The sequence below is a fragment of the Rattus norvegicus genome, chromosome 2 (assembly GCF_036323735.1).
Source record: "Rattus norvegicus strain BN/NHsdMcwi chromosome 2, GRCr8, whole genome shotgun sequence".
NCBI lineage: Eukaryota > Metazoa > Chordata > Mammalia > Rodentia > Muridae > Rattus > Rattus norvegicus.
In genome coordinates this window covers 108,977,722-108,993,155 of record NC_086020.1, presented here as the reverse complement: position 1 = coordinate 108,993,155, position 15,434 = coordinate 108,977,722, and the positions used below count along the sequence as shown (strand labels likewise).

The following is a 15,434-nucleotide window of genomic DNA, read 5'->3' as shown; positions in this document are numbered from 1 at the left end:
GTTGAAAGAAACATTTTTTCAATATGTAAATGCTATAAAATGACTGTTCTGCCCACTCATATAATCAGACTCACGAAGTAATATATTCTCATTACAATCTGGTGTGAAACTTTTTATTACAAATTAATGGCTTCAAACTTCCACTGCTATAACAAATTAAGCAAGCAAAGTACACTTTATTTTCTATCATTTAAAAAATGTGGAGCACACTTTTTCTATAAGCAGAAAATTTGCGAATCATCCTAGTGTTTATACCCTTCAAGTTTGAGATGAGTGGCTTCTCTGTGGAAAGCATCTATAGAGAATTGCTTTACTTTTGGTACATATAATGTGCAGATGGTCAATTATTCCAGTTATGAATCAAGAATGCTCCCTTTCAAGTAGAAAGCAAACTGAATAGTTTATCTACATGGTTTCATGGTTGTTTCTAAATGCTAATATTTTGGAAATGCTTTAGGGAATGAAATAGTCTTAGAATAAACAAATGATGAAAACAGATATTTTAGTATTGCATAAAGTAGAGAATAGCTCTCACATAGCCCGTTATCCCTCTAAAGTAGAAACAAGAAAACATCTGTCATTATAACAATAGCATCACTGCTATTACACAACCCAAATTTTACATAAAGTGACAAATTTATAATTCATTCAGTGAGATATCATTTCTGTAACAAAAAGAAGTGTTTCTTCAGGAAAAAGGATCAGATTTTTAAAAATTCTTTAAAGGAGACAATGTTAATGAAAATACAAGACTTGCCTTTGTCTTGATGTGATTATATTAATATGTTTCAACACTCAGGATATCTGTTAAAATATGCATGAAAATATGATCTAATTCTATAAGTAATATTGATATTATAGGGGATACCACATGCTAAATGATGTACAGTTAAAGATATATACTATGTCATATAATACATAAACTCTAGTTTCTTTCACAACTTGTTTTACAGGACATTTGTCAAAATTCTTACTACTCCAATAAACACATGACCAGTCCTTGTCTTCTAAGTAACAGTTTTACACATATGTAGGCCTATTTTTTGACTGTACAGAATAGTTGTGATTTATATATTATCTTACTTAGGCCAGAAATAACTTTACTTTTCCAATACAAACCTTGAAACATAAAAGACATACTTAATCATCATAAAATTATCTCCTTCTTTGTAATTCTAATATATATATATATATATGGCAAATACTTGTAAATGAGCTAGTTGTAAAGGAAAAGCCTCAATAAATTCAAATTTATAATTTTTAATTTTTATGTGTGGGAGTCCTTTGCCTGCCTGTATATCTGTGTACTATGTACATGCAATGCCTCTGCGAGCCAAAAAAGGGCATCAGATGATGTGGAATTGGATGGTTCTGAGGCACTTGCGGGTGCTGGGAAATCAAACCATGGTTCTTTGGAATATCAGCTAATGCTATCAACCACTGTGCCATCTCTCCAATTTCTTCAGTCGCTCTTATATGATTCTTCTTGTATCCATGCCCCTCCTCGGTTCAACACCAACATCAGGCATTGTCTTCTGCTACTTTCATCTTTTTATACTTTGGATATTTTCATTATCTTTTTAAAATAACTTTTTGAGAACTTCATACATGAATAACTGTATGAGAACTGTCATCCCTTTGCCCTCTTACCCCTTCATGCTCATTTCCTTCTGATCCAAGCTCTTTTTCTATTATCATTGTAACTGGTGTGTGTGTGTGTGTGTGTGTGTGTGTGTGTGTGTGTGTGTGTGTGTGTTCATGTGTCTTCACATATATACAACATAATGAGTCAATCTAGTATTATGTGTAAGCACATGTCCTAGGCTTCCCACGTGGGATTGCACAACCTTTAAAAGAAAGCATTAATGAAATCAACAAGTTCTCCCTCTCTCAAGAGTCATTGACCACATCTATAGCTCTTCATCTCTAGTAGAACATATGGAGTCTCCTTTGCACACAGCTGAATGTCAAATTGTGATGTTAATATGCTTGTCTTGTAAACTCAATCATAATATTGAGATGCCATGTGTGCACTATCCCAGTGACGACTAGGAATTATCTAGCAGCAGGTGTCCTGGTCATCTGGCTCTTATGGACTTTTCGGTCACTTTTCACTGATTTTCCTAAGTCTTAATTGTAGGAGGTGCATCAAATAGAGTTGGACACTCCTAGTAACTTATCCTTGCATTTTCACTTGTTGTGGATTTCTGTAATAATCTCCATGTGTTGCTTAAATAGTTGTCTTTGATGAGTGAGTGCTGCATGTTTCTCTGTCTATAAGGATAAATATTTAGACTACATTTATAAATCATATTCATTATGAAAATGGCAGTTCAGATTTTACTCAAGGGCCTGTGACTTTTGCATCCACTGCTACCAAGTTTAATATAACAGCAATTCATTAGTATTGATTCACAAATGAGCATGTTACTTTTTAATCCCACAGTAACTATGGCTGATTTTAACAAGCTTTGATTAAGATGGCAGTCTGCAAAAGAAAGGATAGCAGACATTGTGGGACAGCAAATGCATGGTCCTCTGGGACAATAGCCACACAACTACTTCTTTTACTTGATTACTTGCATATTTTTCACTAGGGTGAAGAGAGGAGCTAACAGTTTTCATCTTCATAGCCCCATTTTTAATATTTTTGTTGATGTTAAAATTATCTTAATTAAGTTGTACATACTACACATCACCCTAAGCCAATTCCTCTGTGATGTGCCAGAAGTCACATGCGTGATTTTGTCAGATAATAGATTTTGGATGGTAGGACTGGAAGTTCTCCACTTCTGACTGGTGCCTGTGCCATGTAGCAGTTGCTTGTCCAGTGGCTGTGAAGCAGAATGAAGAGAGGCATGCATAGATTGAATGGTAAAAAAAAAAGAGCATGGATGAGAGGGATGGAGATGGATGAGAGGGGTGGAGAATGATGGGAGAAGGAGAGACTAAGGGAGAGTTAGTGAAGCTTGACACAGACATCACTTACTCCTCTCAACAGCAGAATCCTAGCTATTGATCAACATAGCTTTTGATTTAACCAGCACCTTTTTTTCCACAGACTTTCACAGTAACTCAATGTTAAGACTCCCAGAGTCTGGTATTTTTATTCTGATAATTAGCTTTTGTTGTTGTATACACTGATATGTAAGTCAGATTTAGTTCTCCTACACACTCACACACAGACACACACACACACACACACACACACACACACACACACACAGAGAGAGAGAGAGAGAGAGAGCAAACATCCATTGACACTTGTTCTCTTTATGCCTATAAACAGATGTAGTTAAACATTAACAGTTTGAAAAAGCACCGTACACTGCTGTACTAAATATACACAGTTAACTTTATTTCACCCCATTTTGTCCTCCAGTCTTCAAGCTAGACTGTCTGAAGTAATGGACCTTTTATTCAAGAAGCTAGCAAACCAAAGACACTGGTAGTTTAGGAAAAAACATTTGCATAAGTTGATCACTTTTAAAAAGTTTTATTTTTGTTACCAATTTATGATTCTGTGTATATGTGTATGTACATATGTTGAGGCAAGTGCACAAAGCCCAAAAAGAAAGTACACATTTCCCAAGAGCATGTGACTGGAGATTAAGAACTGTCCTATGCTAGTGCTGGGAACTGAACTCGGGTCCTTTGAAAGAGCAGAATATAATCTTAACTGCTGAAACATCCTGCCAGTCCTAAAATGATATCATCATAGTGAAATTGTTTACTTGCTACATTCCATCTAGTGAGTCAAGACAGAGTTAAACTTAGGATCTTGTTCTATGTTTGAGGTTCAAATCCTCATTTTATATGAATGAGACATATGTCTGAAGTAGAATAACTAAAAAAGGGAATCTATTTTCCTCTTTATAATACGATATGAACAGAAAGCAAAGATAGAGTTAACCATTGGCTTAAATAAGGCTGGTGCCAGTGGATATTGAAAATAAACAGTAAACTGGAGAGGACACAGAGGCTGATTCCACCAAAAAGCTCCCAGTGCTTCGCCACATATTTTCTTACCTGATACCCTCTGTATCCTTGCATATAGCCCACCTACTTTTGTAACATGTGTAAAGGATTTTTATAGTTCAGAAGTGTGCTTTAAAATATAACAGAATAAAATAGTAGTTGTGTTTATTTGTATTAAAAGAACTCTCAATGTATAAGAAAATGAAACTGTTAGTTCTTCTATAAGCTAGGTTTTTAAAACATGGCTTGTGAGTATAGTTGAATCATAGTGTCCCACAAAGTCCTGCTTTTAATCTCTGTTCTCAGAAGCAAACTGTTTGTCAGATCTCCATTAAGGTGAAAGTGAGAATTAATGAACCAATTACTTGGGATATTTCAAAACGAATGCAGATCTATTAGTCATGCAGCACAGAAACTACCAAAGCTTAGGAATGTTCAGTTTGGGAGTAAGGTTTGCTGTTATTTAACTTTTAAATCCATTGTTCCATATGCTTAATAGAGCATCTCAGAGTAAGATTGAAAGGAGGGTATTGATTTTTTATTAGGTGATAAATATATTTAAATATGATTTATTTATTGAAATGATTTCAGCTACCAAAGATATTTTAGACCAGGATTAATCATGAGTTGATGGGAAGAAATGGGCTTTTGAAATACCTTTATTGTGTCTGCTGGGGAGGTGATAGCTGGCTGGAAATTAAGCATAATCAAAGTGAGCTAGGCATCAAATCATTTCTTTCTTTGTGTGCCTGCTCTATTTGTGGGCACTCAGAAATCCAAAAAGAGGTTATTTTTCAAACAGTTGTTGACTGTAATGTCATTCTCCAAGTCTTGATCCCCTGACAATATATGAGGTAAATGTGTCATGATTTTGTCACTCATTTATTTATTTAGTTTATATCCTGATCTCAGTCTCCCTGAAATTCTAGTTCCCTCTCCTTTACACAGCATTGACTCGATCTTCCCTCTCCTTCACCTCTGAGAAGGGGAAAGCTCCCCTTCAGCATCACCCTACCTAGGCACCTCAAGTCACAGCAGAACTAGGTACATCCTATATCACTAAGGCTAGACAAGACAGTCCAGTTAGAGGAACAGAATCTACAGGTAGGCAACAGAGTCAGGGTAGTAAACCCCTTTGCCAATTGTTAGTGAACGTACATGAAGACCAAGCTGCCCATTTACTACAAACATGCAGGGGGCCTAGGGCCAGCACTTGGATGCTATTTGGTATATGGTTCAGTCTCTGGGATTACCCAAGGGTCCAGGTTAATTGATTCTGTTGGTCTTCCTATGGCGTCCCTATCCCCTCTGGGTTCCTCAATCCTTCTTCCAACTCTTTCACAGACATTCCTGAGCTCTATCTAGTGTTTAGCTATGGGTCTCTGCTTCTGTTTCTTTCAGCTACTGGGTTGAGCCTCTCAGTGTAGAGTTATGCTAGACTCCTGTCTGCAAGCATAACAAAATATCATCATATCGTCAGGGATTGCTCATGAGATAGATCTCAAGTTTGTCCACTCATTGGTTGGCTATTCTCTCACTCTCTGAGGCGTCTTTGTCCCTGCACTTCTTGTAAGGAAGGCAAATTTTTGGTTGAAGGTGTTATGGGTGCGTTGGTGTTCTTATTCCTCCACTATGAGTGCTGCCTGGTTAAAGAGGTGAATACCTCAGGACCCATATCAAACACCGATAGGATTTTCAGCTAGAGTCACCCTCCCATTATCTCTGTAGCCTCCCCTATCCCAGGTCTCTGGCACAACATAGAGATGCACTCCCCTGCAATTTTACATTCACTCTCTTAGCCCTCTTTGCCTACACTGATCTCCACCTGTTTTTCCCCCTCCATTATCATTCTCACTCAGTTCCCTCTGTCCATTCATCTCCAATGACTATTGTATTTACCCTTCTGGGTGAGATTCAAGAATGTTTGCTTGGATCCTCCTTGTTATTTGGCCTCTTTGGGTCTATGGATTTTAGCCTGGTTATTCTGTATTGTATGGCTAGTACCTTATAGGTGAGTACATATAGTAATATCCTTTATGAGTCTGGGTTATTTCACTCAGGATAATATTTTTCTAATGCCATCCATTTTTCTACAAATGTCATGGTGTCCTTGTTTTTATGAGTTAAGTATTCTATTGTGTAAATGAACTACATTTTCTTTATCCATTCTTTGGTTGAGGGACATCTGGGTTGTTTCTAGTTTCTTGTTATTACAAATAAGGCTGCTGTGAAGAGAAAAGAGACCATCTTCGATAAATGGTGCTGGAATAACTGGATATCTACATATAAACGAATGCAAATAGATCCATATGAATCACCCTATATAAAGCTCAAGTCCAAAGGGATCAAGACCTCAACATATAGCCAGATACACTAAATCTAATAGAAGAGAAAGAGGGCTTGAAATCATTGGTACAGGGGACAACTTCCTGAGCTGAACACCAATAATTCAGTCACTAAGATATACGATTAATGAGTGGTACCTCATGAAACTAAAAAGCTTCTGTAAAGCAAAAGACACCGTAGATAGGACAAAATGGCAGAGAGCTATTGTGCAAAATGTATAAAGAACTCAGGAAGATAGACACCAACAACCCAATTTAAAAATGAGGTACAGAGTTAAACAGGGAATTCCCAACAGAGGAATCTCTTATGGCAGAGAAGCACTTCAGGAAACATTCAACATCCTTAGTCATTAGGGAAATGCAAGTCAAAATGACTCTGAGATTCTATCTTATACCCATTAGGATGGCTGAGATAAAAAAACTCCAATGACAGTACATGCTGGCAATGATGTGGAGCAAACGGACACTTCTTCATTGCTAGTGGGAGTACAAGCTTGTACAACCACTCTGGAAATCAATTTGACTGTTTCTTAGAAAATTGGGAATAGTTCTACATCATGGCATAGCTATATCGCTCCTGGGCATATACCCAAAAGATGCCCCGCCATACCACAAGGACATTTGCTCCAATGTATTCATGTGTCAGATTTTAACAGAAAAAGGGAGCTCATTTTACTAAGTGATTATATTAACTCAAAATGAAAAGAGACCATTATAGTGAAGTGATAGAGCTGGGACAGTCATCAGTGGAAACTTTCTGTAGGACATGTGTTGGACTTTGTGGAAAGTGAGAACCTTAGACATGTGTGGCCATCTCATGTGTGTAATTATTGGCTTCAGTCACTTTACAACAAATCTAGGCTACAGAGTACACAGAGAGACAACTAGATGTTAGTAGAGGATGTGTGACTATTGACAACCCAATGTTTAAGATTATTTTGCCCATGGTAGGCAAGAAATCCTACATAATCCTGAGAAGTTTTATGTCTACTGGAAATATACAAACTTCCAACATCTATGACAACTTGGAAATTTCACATTTCACATGACCAGATTGTCAGGGGCTATAAGAGAACATTTGCCTTATAATGGGGTGACATAGAATCCCAGAATAAACGATGAAGTAGTAGATGTTTGTGATCTGGTGTGTTGGACCCTGGGTCTTTCTGACTGGCCAGCTTTCCCTACCTGAAAATTTACAGGTCAATAAAACACATTTTCTCAAAAACCAGCGTAGATATAACAGGGAAATAAAGAAAGAGGAGAAAGGGAGAGTATGCAGAAAGTGTTATATACAAATATGAAATCCTCAAAAGACAAATTGGAAAAAGTGCAAAAAAAATACCTTTGGTAGGTACATTAAAATAATCCCATAACAGCATACACAAGATGTCAACACAGTGTTTTAAAAGTAAAAATTAAATGAGGAATTAGAAACCAGGAGGATAAGGGGTACAAAAGAATTTCAATTGATGCTTTTAATTCATCAGGATAATATGTATATAACTTTCAAAACTAAATTATCATTGTGTTAAAGACACTGTCCCACATGTAATGAAAGCACCTCAGATCACAAATGAGTGATAATGCACACTTGGTAAGCCATGAAGGACTGGCTATTTCAAAATGGCCCACTAATCACTGAAGTTTGGTCTGTTCGGAAACAAGAACTGTGTTGACTCAAGGTACCGGCTGGAGCAGAAGAGAACCCAGGGCTGGCCATGAGTGACTGAATGCAATCTTGTGAAGCTGGAATATCAACAACATTTTGACCCAACAAGCTACATGACACCTAGCATCATGCCTGTGTGCGCTGCATATACTGGTTAATGAACATATAACCTCTGCAGTCTCAGAATGTCTTTCTGAAACGCTCCACACTTGAATTATACTTTGCCATGGACCTATCAGTATCCTTCCTGCTTCCCTGCCTAGCAACCATACATTGTCAGTTTACTTTGGGCTTTACAAATTATACAGATTGTCCTGTTCTTTCTCATGATATGGTAGGGAGCAGTGAACTACACTGTGGTCAAAATTCAGTCACCTGTAGATGTAAAGGAGTTACTGAGACCCAAGACTGGCCTTGTGCTTCTCCAACAAAACTGATTTTCAGTTTAAGTCTTTAGTATTGTTCTTTCAAAGCCATGGCTTCCAAGAAAGCCACAACACTAAGCTAAAAAAATTTCTTTCGTTTTTTGTTTTTGTTTTTGGTTTTTGGTTTTTATGATCTGGTGGTTCTCCAGATGATAAATTAAAGAAGCTGTTCACAAACATAATTTATTTTCATGTATAATCTGTCTCCTGGAACCTGGTTACCAGGATCATTGAAGTTGTCACCCCCTGCAGACAAATTAAATTAAATTCCAAGCCAACCTCCAAGGATCATTTCCCTAATAAAATTTCTGAAAATTGTCGTAATGCATTCTAAAATGTAACTGTCAGCATTCAATTGTGAATTTCCCTTTCTGAGTCAATAAAATAGTTTTCTCAAGGATTTTGTTGTTTGCTTGAGCACATTTGGTGTATTGTGTCCCCCACTTTTCTCCAAGTTTAATGTGCACTGTCATGAATATTTTGTCTTACCAATTTCGTTTGGTTTGCATTTTATTAACATTATAGATAAATTCAGTCCATCACTTACTCAAAGGTACAAAGAGAATTTATTTCCTAGAGTTATCTTTTTCAGCCATCTTCTGTGTCTCCCTCTCCTCTTGATTTCTCCCAAGTGCACAATAAATGGGTTTATCATCTTAAAAGTGTATCCTGTATTTTAGAGTTTCCTTCTTACTTCTCTATATGTGGTTAAGGTACCTCGCATTTATTATTCAATGTTTGTGTACATATGAAGGTGCATATGGGAGGTGAGCTTGTACATGGGTGTGTGTTTGTGTGTGTGTGTATGTATTGTGTGTGAATGTGTGGAGTTTTTATGTGTGTGTGTGTGTGTGTGTGTGTGTGTGTGTGTGTGTGTGCATTGTGTTGGTGACCTCTAACTTATGAACCAGACTAGGCTGTCTAGCCAGTGAGCACCAGAAATTCTCCTGTGATTGCAAATATATGTCACAGCTTCTGCCTCCTCACCCATACAGCATCAGGAGCATCTGGGGAACAAACTCACATCCTTACATGTACAAAGCTTGTATTTCCTGTTGTGAGCCATCTTTCCAGCACTGTATTTCAGCTTTGTTCATTATATTGACAATTTATCTCGTGTCACCGGGATATACCTCCGTGCCTCATGTATACCCTTCCAAGTGCTTCTCATTTTCTCCTTTCCCCACAAACACAATTTTCTTGATTATGCCCCTTCTAGTCATCCTGCACTATTATTATTTTTCTCACAACTTTGGTCCCATTAAAGCTAATCACTGTCTTACTTCAGATAATACATATGTTCCTGTATGTCTGGGAAATTTTTTAAACCCTATCTCTTATCATGCTGTAATTTCCCCTGGAGTTCTTAGCTCACATCTGGCCTGTGTCACCATTCTGTCTTTTTGGAGTTTCTTCTCAACCTCTAGAACTCTTCTCACAGATCCACTCCTCTTTACAGATGCCTTTGGCCGAGGGCTCATTGTCAAGAATGGCAAAATTAAGTTGATTTTAGTTTTGGATGTGGGTAAGAGTCATCAAATATGGGAAGAAATGGAGACGAGCTCTTAGACAAGATGTTTTTACCAGTGGCAGCATGATTTTCCTTAACATTAAAAGATATTTTCTACTGGTTTCTTTTTATCTGCTTTTAACCAATGTTCTATTGTCTGATGGCAGCGGGCACAGAGTTATTTACATGGATTCTCAGCAGCCCTTACAGTGTCCCATCATTACCTAAAGCATCCCTCTCATCAATTCTCACTGGCATGAAGAATAGCCAGGCATACACATTGTGTGTGCAAGGAACAGAGGCACTTCATAGGCTGCCCTTTCTTCATCTTGTGGAAGGTAGCAGGAACTGCCAGTTCATGGACCTTCTCAATTCTATGGCTCAAGACTCATTGCTTTTCAGTCTCACCACAGCTCCTCAGTCAGTCTTGACATCCACTATGTTAGCTACTGCGTAATTGTTCCAGTTTATGCAATCCATTCACTCTCAGCTGTTTGGTTCTTGTGCACTTCTGTGTCTCCATTCCTTTCTTGTTACCTTATTGAGTCATATTCACAGAATTGGTGGCAAGTGTATGTGCACGTTGTTAATGGACATACAGAATATTAGTCAGACTAAATTTTATAGTGTTTCACAGAGTATAATTGAGGAGTAAGGGAACATCGTCCACTTGATTGGAAAGAATTATCTGTGATTGCTTTCAGTTTATTTGGTAATTATTCAGTTCTTTTCTCCTTTGAATACAGATGAAAGCTTTAGACAAAGCCGACCAAACCTCACCTCCCTGTTAGTGCAGCCCATCTCGGCATCCCTCGCTACAGTGCTCATCTCTTCGCCAAAACTGAGAATGGATAAAGATGTCTGCCGCCCTCTAGAACTTCCACACAATGGTAAGGCAACTTGTGCTTTGACACATTTGGTGATCAGGTCTTTTCAAACCGTGCCTGGAAAGTCATGCTGGTAACCTGCCATGTCTAGAACTTCCACATAATAATGATGTCTACAGCTCTACCGGCCTCTCGAACTTACACAGAATGATCCCTTCAGACCTCTAAAATTACACATAATAATGATGCCTGTAGCCCTCTAGAACTTATACAAAATAGTAAAGTAACTTGTGCTTTAATGCATCTGGAGACTACTTTAAGTACTTTGGTTATTTAAAAAAATCTCTTAAATTAAAAGGTCAAGAATTATTCATTTCAAAACTCCTGATTTTTGGTAAAATGGGGGAATTTGTGACATTCTCTGGCTCTGAAGTGTAATTATTATTAAAACCTAAGGGATTGATGGAGCTGAGATATTTTCTTTCTAGGGGAAAGGGGGGAGTTTGACTTGCTTCAAAGAAAAGGAGCCTCACAAAGAAAGCATTTTGTACTTGCATGGCATGGTTTCACAGGTTCAGCTCTGGCAGGCTTACTGCCGGGATAGCAGCAGCGCTAGGCAGTCTCACTGACTACCAAGATTCAGTGGAGAGCAATAGCTATCTGAGGTATGAAGTCTTTTAGTATAAAGCATTAAGGTGTAATTCCTGCAATTGACTAAAACAGTCCCTCTGTCTACACGCACCATTGCCCAGGAGATGCTTCTTGTTCGGTGGTGCTCTTTGTCAGGCCTTCTTGGACTTTGTAGGATAAAACTGAAGCAGCTAAGCTACCTGTGGTGGGATGAAAGTCCTAGGCTGCAGCTTTTTCTCTGCCTGCAGCTTCAGCATTAAAGTTCTGAAGAAGAGATTGTCTTTACATATTGTTAAAAGTGTCTCTAGCTGCTGTGAACTAACGCTTCAGTTCTTTGGGGGTTTTGTGTGTGTGTCCAGATCTAGGGCTCTACTAGCAGTGATTTTTATCTTCTGTCTTCCTCTTAACTACAAATGTATTGAAATATTTTGACAATTTGTTTTCTAAGTCAAGATTGCTGGATGTTAGAGACAGATACACTCTTCTCTCTCTCTCTCTCTCTTTCTCTCTCTCTCTCTCTCTGTGTGTGTGTGTGTGTGTGTGTGTGTGTGTGTGTGTGTGTGTGTGTGTGTGTGGTGTTGTTTGTCTGCATATGGGTGCACGTGTCAGAGCATATGTGTAGATAAAATCGGAGTCAGTTTACTCCGTCCAGCATTCAGCAACTGAGTACTAGGATCAAAGTCAACTTATCATCAAAGTCAGGCTTGGTGCCAGGAGCATTTCAGTGGTGAGTCATATCTGCTGCTCTGGATTTATAATTCTAGGAGGAGTGGAGCCATTTCTGCATTTCAGTACCTGTCCACCTCTTAGGGATCCGACATTTCCTGGGATGGCACTGTCATCACTCAGGTCACCTCTGCACTAAATAGTCCGTATTGACATCTACAGAAACACAGACAAGTCACACACACACACACACACACACACACACACACACACACACACACACATTTGTGAGACACAAAGATGGATATAATCTCCAGTGTTTGTGTATCCCACAAACTTTTACATGTGTCAGTGATCCTCTTCTTATAATACAGCTTTGTATCAATTAGTCTGGAGTTAAATGTCTTCATATTATGAAACAGTGTAGCTATACCTCAAACATGAAGTTACATACAACATGTGTGAAGCCCGGAAGGAAAGTTGAGATTGAGAGTTGAAACTTTACAACTCCATTGTCAAAGTAGGAACAAGAAAGATTTGCTAAAGTATTATGCCCTGTGAAGTTTTTCCCATGTAGATAGTAATTATATTATTTTTCTGATTTAGAAAAATCAAATGCACTTAAACTTAGAGAAGAGTTTTGTTTTTGTGAAGCTTTCAGTTTTCAGAAAGCAGATTGTTATATTTATATTTTTCAGATAATAAATGAGCATCCCAATTGTTTGTGTGCTTGAAATGAAATTATTCTTAAACAGAGGGTAATGACACTTTACATCAACATTCTGCATAGAAATATAATTCACCAAAGATAATTAACTTTTAAGTGTGTAATACATACTTAAAAACTGCATTTATGGTGATGTATGTGCACAGACATAACATAAAAATAACAAGAAGGTTCTTTACTTTGAAGGAGGGCAGCACCTCTAGTTTACAAATTGAAAATAATCTACAGCACATCACAATTTAACGTTGCTCTTTTATTGAATCTCCTAAGCATAGTGTTGAAGGACGGGTACAAAATCTTAATTATTAAAATGTATGAAACAGGAACTGCATATGCAATTTTGATTTTAGATATTTTCCTTGAAATGCACATGATTAACAATTCTCTAAAAACCTAAACAATATACCTGATTTTTTCTAAAATGTGCTTTGTAAACATCTTTGCCTTTTGTATCTTTACCTCTGTAAAAATTTGAAATCAGGTATGCTAAGTATATTTGAGGGTTCTATAAATTTTATAAGAGGTTTCTAATTGTCTCTAGACTATTGTTCTTCTTCATCTATCAAAAGCTATCCAAATATAGTAAAACCAAAATTCACTTTATAAATTTTATTTTAACAATGAAACCTTTTAGCACTAGAAGAAAATGGGGGAAAAACAACAAAACAGAACAAAAAACAAAATCAAACAAAAACCACTCATACTCTGGACTCTCTGCTTCTCCACTAGGACCGTGAGAATATAGAGACTGGCTAATGGAGCTGCCGTTAGTAGAGTTAGTTCTATAATGGAGAAAGCTAGAGATGCAGACAGCATTGAAGGTTAAGGGTAAGAGACAGAGATAGTTGAAGGGATTCTCATCCACTAAGGGAAGCAGTCATATAGGATGCTAAATCCATTCAGGTGGCCATAAATACAAGTCAATATATTTCCTTTTAATTGTGAAAAAATGCATTTGACTTTCAATTACAACCAAAACTATCTAAGTGGTTTAGATGATATAACTTTGATGAAGGAATGAAATGCCACCGCTAATCATCAAGGGTCAGGATACAATCAGAAGAGAGCAGGGTATTCTATGGCATTTCCTTTGGACATAAACCAAAAGAGTCAGAGGAACTTCCTTTGCCTCAATAGAGACAGATAGTTTGTAATGAACAAACCATTGGATATTCTGGGTTTCCTTTCTTGGTCTGTCTTTGGAGAACTTATCTACTAATAGATAGACCAACATGCATCCTTACATTTGTAACATATAAATTATCAAGTTTTTATAACATATAAGTTACTAAGCCTACTTACATTCTTTTGCTACATTTTTCAGGAGAAAAATTACAAATGTATTTTGCAATAGGGTTTCTGTGCTAATCATTTTAAAATACTGTAATAGAAATATGTAGAATGAAATAAGATTGCTTGATTTTGGCTAACAGTGATAGAGTCTTAGTTCATGGTCAGTTTGCTGTTCTACTTTATATCAGTAAGAGGAATCATTGTGGAATCTATCAGGAGAGGTTTCTTATAAAACCTTCTTATAAAAGAAGAATGAGAGAGACGGTGAGGGAGGGAGTCCTTTTTTCTCCTCCAAGGATCATCTGCAGCAGACATACATGCTGTCACAAAGCTCAGTTCCCCCTACAAGGCTGTTGTCTTCCAAAAACATCACATTCCAGAGATCAAGCCCTGCATATACAGACCATTGGAAGCTCTTATCCAGACTTTAGTTTTATTAATCATACTGACCTATATGAAAGAATCTATCTAGAAAAACATGGGCATCATTTTAATTTGCATACACAATTATATATCTGTGTACACAGCATATATCTGTATAAAATTAGTATGTTATATCATATGAGTAGAGAAATGTCTGGTTCAAAATGAAGGCTAGATGTTAGAAATTGTTATACTCCTTAGTAGTGATACCTGTTTTTTGAAATTTTGAAGCAGCTCAGTGAACCTAGGAGTCTGGGCTGGAAGCTAAGAACCGAGTAAGCTGTGGAACTAAAGATCAGCATTCATGAGTTGCCAGTCTGAAGTCCTCGATAAAAGGGAAAAGAGCTTCAGAATTTCCTTTGAAGGACTGTTCGTGAAGGATCTAAAATAGAGAACACAGGTGTGAGACCTATTGTCCAAAGTCCATAGACAGTAGAGTCAGACCTGTTTCCTGGGGAGTGAAGGTAGGGATTACCCAGGGTGACAGTACTGTCACTTGTCTTGAACTTCCCAGGTTTCCAGTGTTCTATTTCATCCGTTAGCTATTAGAAATGATTCATCATCATATTTGTTTGTTAAACCCCAAAAGACAATCTGAGATGCACGCTTTGAAGCAAAATCATTTTCACTTATACTATCCAATATTTTAGTGTGATTTTTTTGTCAGTTTTGTAGCTTTCTTACATTCTTATCTTATTGTTTTTAAGGATTCCTCTACTCTTGACAAATTACGGAACCTCCAACTAAACTTTGGGGTTTATACATGTGATAAAATCTTATACAACATATGCCATCAATTTTGATGATGTTTTTCACAATGGACAGATGTTGTAATTTGCAAAGTTATAACCTACTAGAAATTCCTTGCTGTTTCTCTGTTTTTATGTTCTGCTCTACTATACCATTTTTGATTATTGTTCTTTTCACAGATGCTCAAC

The 15,434-nt window shown here is 37.3% G+C and overlaps 1 protein-coding gene across 6 annotated transcripts in view; it reads left to right on the top strand.

Moving 5' to 3' along the window:
• The window catches only part of Naaladl2 (N-acetylated alpha-linked acidic dipeptidase-like 2), a 1,352,651-nt gene that overhangs the window by 927,495 nt on the left and 409,722 nt on the right, over window positions 1–15,434 (top strand). For all 6 annotated transcript variants that reach the window (XM_039103971.2, XM_039103968.2, XM_008760899.4 and 3 more), the window contains one exon: window positions 10,677–10,820. In XM_039103971.2, the coding sequence (XP_038959899.1) occupies window positions 10,677–10,820 (144 nt within the window). The remainder of the gene's footprint in view (window positions 1–10,676; window positions 10,821–15,434) is intronic.